This window comes from Sebastes umbrosus, chromosome 17 (genome assembly GCF_015220745.1).
Source record: "Sebastes umbrosus isolate fSebUmb1 chromosome 17, fSebUmb1.pri, whole genome shotgun sequence".
Lineage (NCBI taxonomy): Eukaryota > Metazoa > Chordata > Actinopteri > Perciformes > Sebastidae > Sebastes > Sebastes umbrosus.
The window spans coordinates 13,363,699-13,383,231 of record NC_051285.1 but is presented as its reverse complement, the minus strand read 5'-3'; the positions used below and the strand labels follow the sequence as shown (position 1 = coordinate 13,383,231).

Here is a 19,533-nt window from a genome sequence, read left to right as displayed (position 1 = left end):
CATTAAATAAAAGAGATTAATGAGACAATGAACACATTAAACAACAACAACAACAATCACTTAATTCTGATTGGTCAATCACAGCGTTCTACGATCTGTTATTTTTTTTTTATAAATGCAGTTGTTCTGGGCGCAGTTCTGATGTCAGACCATTTTTTGTGTCAAATTATTGATTTCTTAAGTAAGTACCCGTGTAATAAGCGGGATAATGTACATCCAGAGGTTCATTGTTGTGAAATAAATCCCTTCACGGCTTCGCGTCAGGCTGCCACATCGCCTGGTCAACAATGACCCACTAGCTGCATGTGCATACTGAATGTGCTGTAACAAATGGGATTATGAAACAGATTACTGCTGGAATACTGAAACAACTAGGAAAAAAGTCAGCCTGGCGGTCTCCAAAGCTCAGAAATAAGAGACCTTTTAGCTCATTGTGTTAGGAAAAGCATGGGTATATCTCGTTTAATCCGGACGCAAAATCTGGTCAATTGAGTTTTGCAGCTGCCGAGAGCACTTGCAAAAACTTGCAAAAAACTCTCCTGGGACGTGCTGCCTGACGACCTATCCTAACCTCAACCATTCGAGGTCAACCCCTAACCTTAACCATCTTACGAGAGTTTCGCAATTTGCGTGTTACCTTCTAGACACGACCCTGCCGAGACATTGACCAGCAATCACAAACAGCAGCAGAGTTTCTGACTTTCTTTACTAACTGCTGGGTAAAAAAAAAAAAACACTCAATCAAACAAATTTCAGCAGATATTACAAACAAGACCAGGGATGTTAAATTGAGGGCTTAGTGTAAGAAAGAAAGAGCAAAAAGAGGATGCCAAAGCAGAGCTTCAAAAGAATGGTCAAAAATAAGGAGGATGGTTGAAAATGCTTAAATGGCTAAGAATGCAAGAATAGCTGCGAGGAAAATCCAACAAAGGGCGAAGAAAATCTTTTTTTCTTCTGTTCAGTCAGAACCTTTGTCAGTAAAACATTCATTCACTGCATGTAATTAACCAATTATAGTTATCATCTTGGTGATTTTAGGTTCAGACCTACAGTAAAATAGCTTCTTGAGGGAAAGAAGACTGTGAAGACTTCTCACTTTGAACTTAAATTAGTAATCACACACACACACACACACACACACACACACACACACACACTACAATGAGAGGACACTTACAGCCAGGTGACATTTGGAGAGAGGAGAGGAACATCCTGCAGGTTGACCTTCACACACTCAACATCTGTCTGTATGCAGGCACAACTCTCTGGATACTCCTGAAAGACTACACACACACATACACACACACTTTTAAACAGCATTCATGGATTTTAACTATTGGTACCAACCATGTCATACTACCTTGCCGCAAAGTTATGCTAAATTTAGGTGAGGAAAAACTGTCATGGCCATTTTCAAAGGGGTCCCTTGACCTCTGACCTCAAGATATGTGAATGAAAATGGGTTCTATGGGTACCCACGAGTCTCCCCTTTACAGACATGCACACTTTATGATAATCACATGCAGTTTGGGGGCAAGTCATAGTCAAGTCAGCACACTGACACACTGACAGCTGTTGTTGTCTGTTGGGTTTCAGTTTTCCATGTTATGATTTTAGCATATTTCTTATGCTAAATGCAGTACCTGTGAGGGTTTCTGGACATTATTTGTCATTGTTTTGTGTTGTTAATTAATTTCATATAATAAATAAAATATACATACATTTACATAAAGCAACATACAGTATTTGCCCACTCCCATGTTGATAAGATTAAATAGTCTTATCAAAATAATAATAAAATAATCTCCCTTTGGGGTACATTTTGAACAGATAAAAAACATGTGATTCATTTGCAATTAATTGCAATTAATCATGGACAATCATGCAATTAATCGCGATTAAATGATGGTTTGAATCGATTGGCAGCCCTATTAAAAAAGCACAACTTGCCATGGCCCAACAGTGATTCAATTTATGATGACGCTCACATTTTGTTAAACACTTCTGAAGCATTGTGTAACAATTCTCAACTGATAAATGTCTGAACAAACAAACATACACACATGCAAAACGTAAATAATTACACACAGTCAAGCACATAGACACAAATTGCATACACTTACAACACTCTTTCAGGAGGTAAGAGTGATTGGAATCTTGTACATTGGCATCTTGTAGCGTTTGACCAAATAAGTCCGCCCATCCGATGTTGTCCCCTGCAAACCACAGACAGATAAAACCCACACTCAGCTGGACGGTACTGATTTCATTGGGAAAAGGACTGCCAGAGGAAATAAAACATGATAAATGAACAAGATAACTTGAGTCATCGTCTTTTGCTAAATCCTTGCAGAGTTGGATGACTTCCTGAGGTTTCGGTCTGGAACCCTCAGAAGTCGTTGGCATGATTTCCTGACATTTGAATACAGTTATTATACAGTTATAGTCTATTCTAAAAAGATGTCAATTCAACTACACTTAAATAAATGTGACAAGCTCCAACAACTCAAGCACTGGAGGGCCTTGGTTTGATTATAAAAGTTGTTGAATGTAATAATCTAACTGTCATATTATTGAGATCAATTTTTATCAAAACACAAGTTGGCTCCAGACATTTTACTGGCGTCTGGTAGTCGCTGTCAGTCCAAAATGGCGGAAGCGTAGCCTTACTGCTGGGCGCTGATGTCGCAATTGAACGAACAATTGACTTTCACCTCTTGGCAAAATACGTTCTTTGGTACTTGCAGAGCTAACTGTGTTAACCAAGGCCCCAGGAAGAGCGACGGGCTTCGGAGCAAATTTTCGTAGTGGCAAAAAATGGTGGTACTACAACTTCCATGTCCGTCACGTGATGCTATTGGGCCCAAAAAGATTCTTCCCCTCAGACTTACACTGGGAAAGAGATGTCTGTAAATCAGTGGATCGTTTTTTTTTAATCAACTTGCCAGTATGAACACTAGCATAGCCTTAATTTAAATCATTAGGTTGTAAAATGCACTAATCCAGAGTTATTGTCCTTCCTCCGTTCATGTGAATGAACCGTAGACCGAGGCTGGAGCGAGCTCTGTGCTGTCAGTTACTGCTATTGGTAACATTTATTATTACATCCTTATTGTTATATTACTCATAATGAATGGATGGCCCACATTTCACCGCCAAAGCGCCGTCGTAGGCAATTGCCGAGTTCGCGCTACGGATGTGCTGGCCCTTGCTGTGTATAGAGGCTTAGAGGCAGCTCTGCACATGGCATTACTCCTCTACATCTTTACTTAGCAAATACTGTAGTTGTTTATTAGTCTATATAAATGCTTTGAATGTCGTATAGAACACCTTTAAGCACTCCCACGTCATTGGTTTGACTTGTTTAACTTTTATGCCTGTAACCTAGTAAACTATCAACGACAATGAACTAGGCTCCATGTTCTCTACTTAACAAAAGAGGTGATAATGACTATGTATTACTGCTGCTATGCAACTGAGGCTCAGATCAGCCGTAGACATTGTTTAATGAAAGAGAGATTTAGCACCAGCAGCATAAATCAGAGCCGAATGTAGCTGTCAAACATGATGTTAGACATGTTGTCTCTGACAGGAAGCCAGAACATTGTGTGTGCACAGCAGCCACAGTTCACAGTCAGCTACCATTCAAAGCCTCTCTGATTCTGCACTGGAGGCTGCAAGTAAACACAGATAGGAAACAGCTTTAAAGGGTCACTGGTAATCATGAGCAGATGTGATGGAGGGATATCTTTCTTTGCTTATGGGGCAATGCTATTTTAGGGATTGTTTTTCTTGTAATTTCCAGAAAATCAACTCTCTGACTAACAATATTGTGTCAAAGTACCTAATCATAAATGTCAACTATGTAAGGGCCTGGTGCCCATTGTTAGGTGAGACTTTCATCTCAAATTCTTGTTATTGCGGCAATTTTGCACTACGTGGAGGATGGAAAAGTACAGCAGAGAGAGTTTTATGAGTTGGCAGGAAGGCACTACCTCGACTAATTTATGCTTATTCTTAATTTAGCTGATATGAAAAATATATTTTTAACCTGCAGAAAATAAAATGTTTTCAAAATGTGTTATTTTTGAACGAGGAAATTAGCCGGATGCCTCCAGTGATGGATGATGAAACATATGGTGTGAAGAGTTATATTAATTGAAGATGGCTCATTCTCAATATTTATTAAGTATGAAACTAACAGACAGATATGGTAGTGGTACCACTCTTCTCTTAAAACTGTCGGCAAGAAAGCAAATAAGTGCGTAACCCAAACTGTGGAATGATTTCTTGATTTCTTTTGTGATTTCTTTTGTGATTTCCCAATAGAGAAAGAGCTTGGTCTTGTCTTTTTGAAATATTCAACTGGACTCTATTCCCTACTCTTTTCTGATGCTGCCCAGGCTCTCAGTGTTGTTCTGTCCTCATACTCAACTTTCTCTTCTCATACCCCAGATGGCCGAGGAGCTCGAGAGGTTACAGGAGAGCGAGGCTCCATTTGGTCTGGAAGCCTGTCATCTGTTGTTTTTAAAGGTCTTATTGATAACATTTTTATGTAGACGATACATCCACAGAGCCTTTAGAAAGGTGCTGAATGGCTTTTCCTGAAAAAAAATATTATGATTGTGAATTAGTCATTTTAAAAATGTTGGCGGGTCCAAAATGAATGATTTGTTTATCTCTGTGGAAGATATCTGATGTTTGATTCCAACTTCTAACAAGGCTTGTGAGCCAAATGTAAAATGACGCTGATATCACGTGGTGTCTCTGGGTCGTCAGTTAGTGTAGAAAAAAAAAGACAAATGGCTGAGATTGACAGTAAATGCCCGGCAACGATTTGTTGTCAAGTAAATGCAATGAAACAGGGGAGGGAGAACGCGACATCTAGGGGCTGAATGTTATCAATGTTATCAATAGCACCTTTGACATAATAAGAGAACCATGTTTTTGAAATCTGTTTGTGCACACGTCACATAAAGTATTGCTTAACAATCACAGGGGACATTTTTTTATACTTTAAGTATCTTTTCCTGATTATACTTATATACTTTTACTTAAAACTGCAGTAGGCAGAACGTTTTTGGCATCATTGGGCAAAAATTCCATAATAACCTTTCAGCATATTGTAATTCAAGTGTTCTGAGAGAAAATTAGACTTCTGCACCTCCTCAAGAATCTAGCCCGTGACGGGAGACTTTGGCCAATCACAGATCAATTCAGAGAGAGCGTTCCTATTGAGCGTTCCTATTGGCTGTGCTCAGGTTGGTGGGCGGTGCTTGGCATTTCTTCAACTGATCTCAACATGGCTGCCGGGTCACAAACTTTCTTATTTTACAGCTAAACAGTACACTACAATATGTTTCTGAAACATTTGTGGTGAGAAATAGGCATTGCAGAGTTTGTGAGTGATTGACAGCTGCTCAGAGACGGCAGACTCCAGCTCGGCTCTGATTGGTCGTTTTCCTCCGGTCTGGGAAATCTTGCAGATGCCATTAGGAGCATCGGAGGACACCAGAGGACACAGAGGCACATGATTTTTTTCAGATTATCTGTCTCATGCATTGCTGTCAGGATTTAGTTTTATAAAAATAACTTTTTTTTAATCATATTTGCTCCAATTTTACCCACTGCTGCTTTAACTTTCAAAATGTGGTCATATCAAAGTGATTTTCAATTCCCTGGCTCAAGTTATTTAATGAAATCTTTTATCAAACAACCTTTGTTTTTCAAAATTAATAAATGTGGAGTATTAAGATATGTTACTGTTGCCTTTCAAATCTCAGTACAAAGTGAACTGGTATTTCTGATAAATACTGAACCAACATTGTGCTGTGCGCAAATGCTGACTGTTTAATTAATGCATGCTGATGCCTTTGATTAATAAACAAGCAAGACATCCTCAATTCTTAATCTTATTTAACATTTAAACTACAGGGCTCTGCGGTTCAGAAACCAGCTTTATATGCATTACTAAAAGGTACTAACTCCTTCACTGCTTCATCGTGACATTCAGCAGCCTGTTCTCCTGTGAATCGAGGGAAGCACGGCAACTGTTAAAGTTTTCTTCATTTAAGGCTGCCAGTTTGTAGCTCTGGCTTTTACAAAGTGAGTATATGCACAGCTGTACCCAAAACTTGATGCAGGCTGGATTCCAGCAGCAGCAATTACATCGCCATGGAGTTGCCAAGCCACTTGCAATGTTACTGCTTATTTTTTGTGTCACTCTTCAGTCTCTTCGCCAGGTCGCGACTGTTGAACATTCTCCTGTCCAGTTTAATAGAAAGTTATCAAAAATCCTCTTTTATTTTCTTTGTGCAATCCAACCGCTGTGCAATATGCAAACTCTTTATTTCTCTTAAATGTATATTTTTATTGCTTCTTATAGTTTGTTATTGTATTTTATTGCATTATATTTTATATGTCCTTTTATATTTACTATTTATTTTCTTTCTTTTATGGAGCCTCCCAGCAATTCACACAGTTGTACTTGTATAACCAGACTGACATTAAACATCTTGAATTTTTAAAATTCAACATCATAGCTTGTATATGGGAGCTGATTTGAGAAGAACTGTAAATGATTACTTGATTACCTCCTCTCAGGGGCTCACTTGCACAGGACGTAATCAACTCTCTCCCAATAGTGTACAACTTCTCTTGGCTTTTCCACTTCCTGCGGATCTCTTACACATTTGCTGGAAAGAACCGAGGTCAGAAAAGTGGTTGAACTTGAGCTGAGACTCTGCTTCTGGAAAAACTATTTTGCGGTGACAATTATATTTAAAATTTTCATCCTTTAACCGGCAGTGTTGAATGAGGATTTCTACTTTTGTTGCCATTGCCATAATGATGTTAGAGATTTGCATTTTTGGTAAAGTGCTGTCTGAGGGACTTGTTGGATGATCTCCATCACTTGATCACAAAATCGAACTTGCCCTTCCTATATATCGTGAAGAGGCAAATTTATCATATGAAGCTGCTATGACTTGGATTTGACTTTATAGACACACTTACCACAGTGCCGCTCATCAGCTCCATTGGGACAGTCTTTGTATCCGTTACACTGCAAAGCCTGTGGGAGGCACTCACTCATGTTCCCACACGGAAACTGGCCGAGAGGACAACTAGCGTCTACTTCCGGCCTGCTGGTCAGCAGCGCTGAGGGAGAGATGCAGGAAAAAGAAATCAGATTACATGAACCATTCTCACAATTAGCACCAAATATCAGCCGTCAAAAGCTTTTTTTCCCTGTTAGAAATATCAGGGAAAGGTATGACTTGTCAAAACGCCTGTCACCTTATAGCACAAATCTGAATGATATTTGGACACTTGGACAAAATGCTAGCTGGATTCCACCCTTTTCCCATTCTTCCAGCTGTTGGCTCACTTTTGTCTTCTTAAAAGGCTCAGTTTTTCGGTTTGGCAGCTTAAACTAAACTAAAAACTTAGTTCAAGGTTCTTTACCTTGTTGGCAGTGCATCCCACCACACAGCAGCTTTTAGGCATTTTTCTGTTGTTTGCTAGAAGACAATAAACGTTCTTTGAGGAGGCACCTTCACGCAATGCAAAGTCAATGGAGAGCGATGAATTGTTTTCCCCTCCCATGGAGGAGATACTATTGGTGAGTCTCATTACTGACTCTGACTTAATTGCATTTAATTTATATTTTCATGGACATTTCAATTTCTAGAGCAAAGTGAATGAGGCAAAACCATAGACTGTATATAAAGATGGACGACATGACAGCTCCCCAAAAGTGAAGCCAAAACATCTTGATCTCCCCCTGGTGGCTGGCTTCAGTATAGGTCATAAAAATGTGATCATAAATGTAGTTATAGAGATATTATGGTTAGTAGTTATGTCTTTCTATCCTCACAGCTACCATGGTCATTGTCAAAATCTCAAGATCCCATATCCGGGATATTTTGGCTTCACTTTTGTACAGTGGAAGGAAGAGGAGATGCGTTGTCTATATATATACAGTCTATGGCCAAAACTCAACATACATCAACTAAAGCCACTTAAACGGTGTCTTTTGCGCTCTCGCAAGCCTCCCTCTCTTCTTTAAAATGCTGTTTCTGTCTCACAGCCTACACAGCCCATCTCTCCCAAACAGATGAGAAATTACTGTCACATTTTCTTTGATTATTTAAGCTTGTCTGAGATGTAACTAGACCTCTTCGAGAACCCAAAGCTGTCATCCAAAGTTAAACTAAAGTCACTCTTCTTGAAATAATCAAGACAGTTTACCGTCTTTACTTTTACTCCACTATAACTCTTACCTCTGTGCCACCATTTAACCCATGACCCATTTTTGAGTCATGCAAAACTTGTAAATTGGTGTGACTGAACAGAGAACTCATTTATCTCACAGTCATTTGGTTTTAATATGTTTTTATTTTCATTTATCACAGCTTTACTATTTATGTCCAAAGCACAAGTTAGCCACAAGACTCTTTAGCTGTCATAAAGATTTATTTATTTTGGCCGCTCATTTACTGCAACCTGTCATGTTTCTGGCCTGTAACACAAGCCAGAAACAAATCTCTCATTATTGCCTGCCAGCTAACACAAAGGCCCCACTCACATCATCTAAGGGGCACATGCAGTATTACTTCCTTCCTATTTACACCCAGAGCTAAAAGCTCTCCCTTGTGCTTTTCATACTCTTTTGTTTGTTTACCCGGAATTAGCAAGCAATATTGTGTTGTGAACAACTTGTTTTTTTTTCTAATAACATCACAAACATTTCTTGGGAAAATAAAAGTTTTAGCTGAAGAAATGAAAGAGTATGCCGTCGTTAAATATTGTTGGATGCAGGCATTTATAGGAATTTCTTTGTACACTATGACCTGGATATTTCTCTGAAATGTGATTGTTATAATTCTTTGTAATATGACTTTAAGGATAAAGAGCTGATTCAGAATGTAATTCAGAGCATTAACCCATAGTTTCCCAAGTACTCACACTTGTCACACTTTTTTTTTTTATAAATCCCAACCTCTCTGTGGAAAGTGCTCATCATTAAAGCACATTTGAAGCCGTCATCTGTGCATGTGCAATGATGTAATTTGTATCTATAAACTTGCACTACAAGGCCAAAACATTTGAGGAAATCCCCCTACGGCAGATCCCAGTCAAGACCAATCAGCATCACCTGTTCATTCCAACAACCGCCAGTTGGTGAACAGCAGCTCTAACAGGAACAACACACTAACTGGTAACGAGAAGCAGCTGGGAAGGATCACTGCTTAATAAGAGGTGAGGAATAGACCCTTTTCACAGCATTGTTTGTGACAGTTATATGTACATGTTTACATTAATGTTCAATAATCCAATTTTAGTACAAGTCACTTTTTTCTCATGTCAGGTGAGACAACACGCTCTCATCCCAATTTGTCATAAACTGACGCTTTGTCAGACCCCTCGGCGTCACTTTTTCCGTCGCACTAAACACGAGTTTAATGTTGTAAATTAAACAAAAAACACTTGCTTAGGATTAGGCAACAAATCCACTTAGTTAGGTTTAGAAAAAAACAACATGGTAGGGCTTACTACGTTTGTACAGTGAAAATGTGACTTGACTTTGTGAATACAGGACAAGAACGAACGGCTGATTGTAAAGTGAAATTGAAACGTAATGCACGGGACACGAACAGCGGTCTCCTGGATGAAAGCCCTGTATTTATTGGACCCATCCACCACCCCTCAATGCCTCCTGCCATGTGTGTCTTTTTCGCTCTTTATAATACAAAATATAATAATAATATAATCTTCTGGTGTCTTTTTATCGGTCTCTCCCCTCAGCGTCTCCCTTTCATTCTGTCTAGATTGTGAGTGATCACAGTTGTACGGCATCCCCACTGAGTCACCGCAGAACAAAGAAACAACAAGTTGACCGGTCAATCTAAAAGGTTTCCCTCCTCTGAAACATGAACAATCACCAAAAGAGTGTCACTTTTTCCAGTTACCATTGTTGAGAAATGATTTATTGTCTATCTTTCTATCTGTTTATTGAGCTAATTTGGTTTTAGAGTCATAGAGCCCTGAAGCAAGTGCCCAAAACAGTCTGCATCAATCCATGTTTTACACCCACTCATCCTGTTCAGGTTGGTGTCACCCCTCAAAACAAAAAGCAAGTCAAGTGTACAAGTGCAAACACATAGTACATAGTTTAAGACTTCACTTGGCAACTTCATTTTCCTAATTGTGCATTGCTGCATATAGTTGTGATTGAAAGTACAAACTACTGTACAAGCGTTTGGACTTATCAAACACTGAGTACTGATATTCAGTTTGAATGATAGAGCTGAAATGATCACACTCTTTACATAATATGGATAAAAACTGAGATTCAGCACTTTGCCTCTAACCCAAGTACAACATTATTATGAGCTGTGTCAGCAAGAGCCACCATGCAGGATAGATAACGAAAAGTACAGTAGCCTACTCATCTGTAGGTTAATAGATAAAGACAAGAGCAAACATCTGAACAAAAGAAACCTCAGTGAACACTGTTTGCCCAAGATGAAAAACAGCCTACACTGTCCAAACAGACTGTTAAAATAAAAGAAGACTGATTCACCTCAGGCAATATTTTTTTCCCCTCTGGACACATAGATGTCTCTCAATTATTAGCACCAGTTTGTGTGTTTTGTCAACACATTCTCACTTCCAACTCGTCATATATCACCGTCAGTGTCCCTCTGCATCGGAGACAGAGGTACCGGGAAGCCTTCTTGTGTTACTTTTTCGATCTACCAGAGACGGCGTGTCAATATACACTTGTTACATGCAGAGTGACAATGACAGAACAGCTCCCACTCTGCAGCCTGCTAAAAGTAACTTAGTGGGTTTGTCAGGTGCTTTATATTCTATTTATTTTCTTTGTACTATAAACAGGTATAATCTGTAACAGACTGCTTCACTTGACCAAAGGTAATATATGGTAAAGCTTCCACCTACCCAGAGACAATAATAGAAAATACTTTTTCAATCAGTCTACGGTACCAGCCTCTCGAGAGGCTTCCCAACCACAAAGAGCAGATTCAGTTTGACACAGCGCCTCTCGTTGAGGCAGGGGACCTTCATCTGCAGGTCTAAATTACTGTAACTGTAACTTTCTGTTCCTATGGGTGGCGCAGGTTGGGTATGGAGGATTGAAACCTCCAAAAAAATTAATAAATATGCCATAAATGTACCAAAAATAATATTTAAAATAAATATAGGCATTAATTAATTGATAAATGTGATATAAATTGATATTTTGTTTTATTTGCTTATTTTTTTTACCTTTGTTTTAGTTCCCCCATTCTTCTATTTCATTCTTTATTTAATTTACCATTTTATTTATTTATTATTAACTTTTAAATGTATTTATTTATTTTTGCATTTATAATAATAATAATTAAATTTAATGGCATTTTTTATCTATTTATTGAGTCATTTATTTATTAAATTTTGATTTTGGCAGGTTTCATCTTTTGTAGTTGGGATGTGAAGTGTTGGTCTGACAATGACAGAACAGCCTGCTAAAAGTATATTAGTGGGTTTGTCGGGGCTTTACACTCTATATCTTTTTAAATCAGTCTACTCAAGAGGCGTCCCAGCCACAAAGAGAAGATTCAGTTTGACACAGCACCTCTCACTGAGGCAGAGGACCTTCACACATCGAGACTTAAGCCAAGAAATGACTAAATCTGAAATCATGTCTCTGTCGCCCTCTAGTCTGAAGAATGCTTGCACCACATCTGGTTGCTCATCACAACTGTATCTATTCAGTGACCAACGGGACAGATATCTGTATTGTAATAACTTGGGAGACTACCAGCGACATCCAGAGACATACAAATCCTCAAATAATTTTGATGGTTGACTGAATCCTGATCCTTGCACCACGGTCTCTGCTGCGCTGGAATCGCTGCCTCAAGCCTCAAAAATGGAAATTGCCTGTTGGTACGCCAACTGCCCCCTCTCCCTAAAGACAGAAAAGACTTGCTCTGGCAGATGTCAGCAATCGTCTGAGTAATCTGTTGTTATCTCACAGGAATTACACTGTCTGAATACATTATCTGAAATGTATGATTGAGCTGAATGTCAAAGGGACTCTTCCTCATTGCCATTCCTCCACAAGTCCCAGAAAATGTCACAGCATTTGTGACTGATTGCTCTGTGACGGATACGCACAGCAGCCCTGACACTGAATTATGTGCTCTGTTGCCAAAGGAGTTGAGTCATAGTGAAGAGCTTGTCAAATTCATTCAGAAAAATATGGAGTCAATTCTTTAAATAGGTTAAAAACGTTCCTGACAGAGGTAATGAGGCACTGACGTGTTTACTGTGGCGTGGGTCTCGTCTAGTCTCTACTGTCTGCAGTTTACTGATGATACATGTTTTTTTTGTTGTTGTTGTGTTGGTTTTTGCTTGTTTCTTTTTTATTTTCCCTTTTGGTGATCTGCTGTAGTTTAACTTTTTTAGTTATATTTCTTGAATGATTATTGTAACTGTCTAGTGGTATTGAAAAGCAATAAAAAATGTTTACAAAGTAATTAAAGCATTCATCACACACTTTTTTATCTTTTCAAAATGTACCTTAAAGGGAGGTTTGTCAAGTATTTAATACTCTTATCAACATCGGAATGGGAAAATATGCTTGCTTTATGCAAATGTATGTCAATATTTATTATTGAAAATCAATTAATAACACAAAACAATGACAAATATTGTCCAGAAACCCTCACAGGTACTGCATTTAGCTTACAAAATATGCTCAAATCATAACATGGCAAACTCAAGCCCAACAGGCAACAACAGCTGTCAGTGTGTCAGTGTGCTGACTTGCCCCAAACTGCATGTAATTATGATAAAGTGGCCATGTCTGTAAAGGGGAGACTCGTGTGTACTCATAGAACCCATTTTCATTCACATACAGTATCTTGAGATCAGAGGTCAAGGGACCCCTTTGAAAATGGCCATTTAACCTCCTTCCTTACAAGCTAGTATGATATGGTTGGTACCAATGGATTGCTTTGGTTAGATCTAGTTTCATATGATGGCAGTATCTTCACCCTTCAGCCCGCTACAACCTCCGAAAGATCGATTGCATTACTGCGTTTAAGAAATTAGTGGCGTTAAAACAAATTTGCGTTAAGGCGTTATCATTACGTTAACTTTGACAGCCGTAAAAGTCATTTTAATTACCAAAACTGAACAAAATCAAAGACCTGTGCTTTTGTGTGTTTGTTCCATCACATTATATATGCTTCCTTTAGGCAATGTTATTAGAAAACACTCCGTAAACTGTCATTGTTATGCAGATGATACCCAATTATATCCATTGATCGGACCAGACGAAACCAACCAGTTAGCTCACCTTCAAGCATGCCTTAAGAACATAAAAACCTGGATGACAATGCAATTTCCTGATGTTAAACTCAGACAAAACTGAAGTTATTGTACTTGGCCTTAAACACCTCCAAAACTAATTATCTAATGAAGCTTATAACGTAAGTTCAGTCATGAAGACACTTTTTACACTCTCATTCATTCACAAATCTTTCTGTCTCTCTTTCTCACCTGCACCTACTCTACCAGCTGACTACGGGCGTTTCACTCTCAGTAAACCAACCAGATTCTGCTCCCTGGCTAATTTTAGAACTGTTCTCCTCTCTGCTGCTGTTGTCAGTTGTTATTTCAGTATGAACCGATGCAACCTGTCTCCACTCCATCACTTCCAGTCTTCATCATATTCAGTGCTCAGTCCTGCTCTCCTTTAATGGATCTTCAGCAACTCCCTTTACCACCACCATCAGTGTTTAGACTCCCTAATCTCACCACGGCATCACTACCCCCTTTAATATACTACGTCACAATGGAGTCTAATCGCCAAAGACTTTGCACTATTCATCTTATCACGCATCATGTAATAACTGATCTCTCCTGATTGAAATTATATAGTTACTCTAGATGGCATTGCACCTCCCTCCAGCACCACCGTAATGAATCTAGGAGTTATCTTTGATCGGGATTTGTCCTTTAACTCCCACATAAAACAAAACTTCTTGAGATAACTTTGGTTATGATTTGACGATATATAAAAAATAAACTTAATTGAACAGTTTGGAACAAAACACCACCTACATATCTGTCCTGTCGGGCTCATCACTTTGAGTGTGTCAAAAACATGTTCCCACAAGACCTCATCTAACATTTTCATGCAATAGGAGATTTGAAGATGAGTCACAGCCCGGGAGTGTGAGTAGGCATGAATGAATAAGGCATGAATTGGATATTGATTTTTCTGATATTTAACAACTCAACCCCCGACTGTTTGGAAAATCCCCCCTTAATACCAACATCTGACAGATTGAGATATGACAAATTACCAGAGAACAAAGAAATGTCAGTATAATGCCACATTTATTATGTATAAGTCCCTGAATAATCTCACCTAGATACTTGATTTTGAATCTTATAAATACGTATTGGTTTAAACCTAACCTAATCTCAAATTAGCTCCTTAAAAAGCATCCTATCCTTTCGAGGACAGTGTACGCAGAAGAATTGAACAGCCAATTTCATGCCCTTTTACCTCAGTCTGCGCAGCAGAGCGGACGATTCCCCAAAAGAAAAAAGATTCCTGTCCAACTCAAATAACTACAAACATTAGTGTTTACATGACGAGCCCTCAGTTTACTGTGGAGTTAATATTGATTAATTATCAGTTAGTGTCACTACTGTTCTGCAACTGTCTCTTTTACTGGGGACGTCAATGTTTATTGACAAAAGCACCCTGGACAACTGGTGATGAAAACAAATAACAACAAGAAACTTGCCTATAACAATAAGAAGACTAATATACAACCTGTAATAATCATTCATAAAATACGAGATAGACCAATATTACAAAAAAGATAACCAGTACCTGAATTGGACCAAAAAAAAAGGTGCCAGTACCCATTCAGCAGTTGCATGACAAAATCATCACGTGTCTTCTATATATTTATATTTATACATATATCTTGTTATATATATTCAACTTCAAATGTATTTTTGTATGCATTCCATTACATACATTAGGCCTATACATACAAGATACAGCACATTTCCACAGTTTGTACCTTGAATTATATTTGGTTAATAAAACTTTTTATGTAGCTAATGATACAAATCAAATTGTACACAAATATAATATTGCATATAGGCTACAATAAATGCAATTCAAACAATCTGTTTGCCTATAGATTAAACTGAATAATGAACAGGAATACCAAAAGCAATCATTTCATTTCATTTCATTCTCACTGTTCAATATCATTTTCCACTTGTGCAATTTTGTTAATAGTCTGTCTATTGTCAATACTGTATCTACTGCTCCTATTTTTATACTTCCTTCTATTTAAATGGTTCATATTTTGTTACACTTTGTTTTGCTCTTTTTTTCCCCACTGTGTTAGTTGATGCATCTTGTTTTATGCACTACACAATAAGAAGTACAGTAAGGACACTAATGTGGACAAAAAAGTGTTGGTACTCATTTCAGGCACTGGATATAATCAAGTACTTTACATCAAAAGAAATAGTCACTATAACCTTCTCCTGCCTCCGTTTTTCTTTACCTGTAATCTCAGTGTGGCTCAGGTGGATGAGCAGGATGAAGACAGGCACGTCCATCCTGAAGATCACAAGTTTCCCTGCGCTCACGTCGCTGCGGCTGTAAAGCCTCACACCGATCCAAGATAAGGTTTCCACCGAAAACCGAACAGATCAGTCAGCCTGAAGTCCCAGTCAGTCCAGTATGTTAGAGCATGTTAGAGATTTAATAATGACCGAGAAGGAGAACTGTGTCATCGGATGGATCTGAAGTAGCAGAGCAGCGGCAGTGCGTAAAAACAGAGACATCCTCTCCACACTGTCCTTCACTCCAGGAGCTCTCTCTCTCTCTTTCTCCCTGTCTTTCTCTCTCTCTCATCTCATCTCTCTCTCTCTCTCTCTTCCTCTTTCTCTCTCCCTCTCTCTCTCCCTCTGTCTCTCTCTCTCTCCCTCTTTCTCTCTCCCGCTCTCTCTCTGAAAAAAAATATCTTTTCATTCTTGGTGCCTTCTTTGTTAGTTTTCTCACATTGTTTCTGTGACCTGCAGAGGCTCACTTTAAACAGTAATTAAAAGGATGAGCATTTTTATATACACAGATTTATATCTGTTGTATTTTTCCAGTCTTGGAACAAAGTCCTTTGTTTTGCAAAAGAGATCCAGAACCAATAAAGCAGAAATATGTTTCCAGCAAAAACAGGGCTTTCATCCAGGAGACTGCTGTTTGTGTCCTGTGTTAAACCAACCTGTTGTTTTGTCTTTGTATTCACAACGTTAACCTTAATTTTTACTTTACAAACAGTAACTTAAAGCCAAACCATGATGTTTTTTCCTAAACCTAACTTTGAGGTTTTGTTGCCTAAACCTAAACAAGCGTTTTTGTTTGAATTCACAACGTTAATGTGTTCACTGCGACCATAGTGGAGCGTCATTGGTTGATGCACAAGCTACTCAGTGCATTAGAAAGTGACGGCAAGGGTTGAGAAAGTTTGCTCCGGCCGGTGGGCGGTGCTTAATTTGTCTCGACTGTTTTCAACATGGCGGCCGGGTCACAAACTTTACAGCTAACCCAACACATTCTCACTCCCAACTCGTCAAATACCGCCGTTTGGTCAGTGCCCCTCGACATCGGAGACCAGCGCATGGGGAACCCCTCTTGCGTTACTTTTGGAGTATCAGGGATGGCCGTGTCAATATACGCTTAGTGTCTTTTCAAATTATACTTCTATTTTCACAGGAAGTTAGGTTTAGGCAACACAACCACTTAGGTTAGGAAACGGTCGTGGTTGACGTTAACTTCACTGACTAGCAACCCACGTAACTGACGATACCAACGAGTCACGTGACTAACAACTGACCTTAGTGGGCTCTCACGCTATTAATATTATGTCCGTCGAATAACGCCACGGGTGGGTTTACACTGGAGTTAGTTGAAAGCCCGACCAAAGCCCCGACAGTATAAAATATGTTAATTGGTTAGGTTAGAGGTGCTGTTTCCCCCTGTTTCCAGTCTTTGTGTTAAGCTAAACTAATCACCTCCTGGATGTAACTTGATATTCAATGTTCTCATCTAACTCAAAAAAAATTATTTCATTACAGCGAAGATGAATGTTTTAGGTGAAAAATGTAGAAGTTGTTCACATCATTAATAGCATTTCACCAGAAACAAGTGCCCCCTAGCACAGCTCATTTCAGAGATAAAGTTTGGCCACATGAGTGGATATCAGCCGTTCATGCTTTGAAAAGTTTGCCAGAGTTGAGCTCTATTGAATATAATTGGAGACATTTCTCTTTTAAATGCTTGTACCCATTTATGACATCCCATAAATCTCATTTACATTTAAAAAACTAGCTTGGATTCAAAGGGCATGAATATCATTTCATTTTAAGATCTATTTGTAATGTTAATGAAAGTTCCATCACTCTATTTCAATCCGTTTAATGGCCATTTGGATGGTGTGATATACAGATATGGCCGAGTTCCACAGAAGAAAGTTTTGAGTTTTTGGTGCAAAGCATACTTAAAAGGTTTTCATGGACTCTGTGACAAAGTAAGATATGAAGCATCAGACTGGTTAAGATATAAGATAAGATATTCTTTTATTAGTCCCGTAGTGTAAATGTAGTCATTATAAACACTGAACACATGTTTCAGTGCTGCTCTTTGTTTTGCATGGATGGCCCAGAGTTGTCGCTGGCCTTTTTGTCACCCTAACATCTGAATCTGAGCCGTGCCATTAAGGCAACATGCCCGTTTTTGTTTACTCTGTGAACTGTGACCTCGCTTGTTAGCCGCCAGGAGCCAGTTAGCCGCTTGTTTGGCAACACAGACCGAAAGGGTTAGGGTTACAAATCATTTACATTTTTCATTTTGTTGGCTAAGATGTCCCTTTTAAATCCCCTCTACCTCTGGTTAGGTAGCCTCATCTGGGAATGGATTACAAGCTTTCTTTCTTTCATTATTGGTTTATTTAACAAGGACAGTGGACATTAATTAATATTGCTATGAATGGGCCAGAATTACACAAAAGGATATTTTTTATTTACCTTTTATGGCAGCTGGATCACATATCACGTGATAATCCATTTAGGTGTGTGTGATGACACAGAGAGGCGACTGTTAGTTCTAAACAACGATGGCGGCTCCTGAAGAGGTCAGCATAGATGCTGCAATAGCATCAGTTATATCAGAACTGGAAAGTATTTCTTCATTGAAAGGAGAGTAAAGAATGGTACTGAAGACTTTTCTCGGTGGAAAAGATGTTTTTGCTCTTCTCCCGACATCTAATCACCTGCTATGTATTTTTTTTGAAAGTGTGGAAATGCGTCCGATAATGCCAAAAATTCCAGATCGGGTATCGGCAAGTACGCCAGTCTATGCAACGATCCGATACCATAATTGATCAACCCAGAAAATAAATCAGCTTGTTTAACCGGAAATCAATTCTTCTTCTTCGCCGTTCTAAAAGTGGCCTTCACTGTGCTGTCGCCCTGGCAACTACTGTTTTAGAGCAACGAAGAAGAGCTGATTGAAGGAAGTTTGTCACGTGATGATAGCAAATAACAACAGTGCAGTTAGTGGAGAGTGTAACTGTAACGGAAGTTGGAGCTAGGAAAATGTCAGCCATTGGGGAATATTTCACAGTGGAAAATCCAACAAGTAACACGACGATATGTATAAGACTTGCATTTCGAGGAGTGGCACTACTAGTGTTGCCAATTTCAACACCAGCAATCTTATGAAACATTTGAAGACGCATCACACGAAAGAGCACGACAACTTCACCGCGGCAAAAGGGGAAAAAAAGGATGAATCGCAGCAGCAAACGTTGGAAAGAGAGCTATTGAAAAAGGCAATACACATAAGAAGAGGGAATGTTAGCAAAGATATAATAAAGTTTGTTGCTGTGTTCCTGGATTGATCATGTGAAATAGAATATCTCTTTTCAAAGCTTCACACTAACTGAAATCACACTTACTGTGAATGTTTTTTTTTGTTGTTGTTGTAAAGTGAACCTCCGAATAAGTCCCAAGTTCATTCACCCTTTTGAACCGACAGCTGTGGGTCTAAGAGGGTCAGACACACTTTCAGGACATTTCTTTACTGTTTAATCAAAGTGACCGCTTTACAGAAACAGTTTCAGATTCAAAGAATGTGTAGGCTCACAAACAATTATAGATATAAAAAAACAATAATGGGATGATGGGAAAACATGTCCACTTTCAGTGGCACAAAGCTAATTTCATCAAAATAAATAAATAATAAAAAACTTCACTGGAGGAAGCTTTGATTTTCCGGAATACATTATGTTGTTTCATCAGATAACACGGCAGCTTACTCTCCACCAAAAGCATATGCTGACATTGAATTTGATTTCCAATGTCATTTATCTAAATTACAGATGTTATTTTCATGCCAAACTGCAAAACTGAGTCATAAGAAAT

At 38.7% G+C, this 19,533-nt stretch overlaps 1 protein-coding gene across 2 annotated transcripts in view; it reads right to left on the bottom strand.

The window, feature by feature from the left end:
• The window catches only part of rxfp2a (relaxin family peptide receptor 2a), an 82,758-nt gene that overhangs the window by 35,749 nt on the left and 27,476 nt on the right, over nt 1-19,533 (bottom strand). The window contains exons 1-4 of one of the 2 annotated variants that reach the window (XM_037749080.1): nt 15,618-15,950; nt 7,015-7,158; nt 2,124-2,216; nt 1,178-1,283 (exon numbers count right to left, since the gene is read on the bottom strand). In XM_037749080.1, the coding sequence (XP_037605008.1) occupies nt 1,178-1,283; nt 2,124-2,216; nt 7,015-7,158; nt 15,618-15,672 (398 nt within the window). In that variant the 5' untranslated portion in view covers nt 15,673-15,950. Of the gene's footprint in view, nt 1-1,177; nt 1,284-2,123; nt 2,217-7,014; nt 7,159-15,617; nt 15,951-19,533 lie in introns of those variants that run through there. The other variant, XM_037749081.1, reaches the window with a different exon arrangement.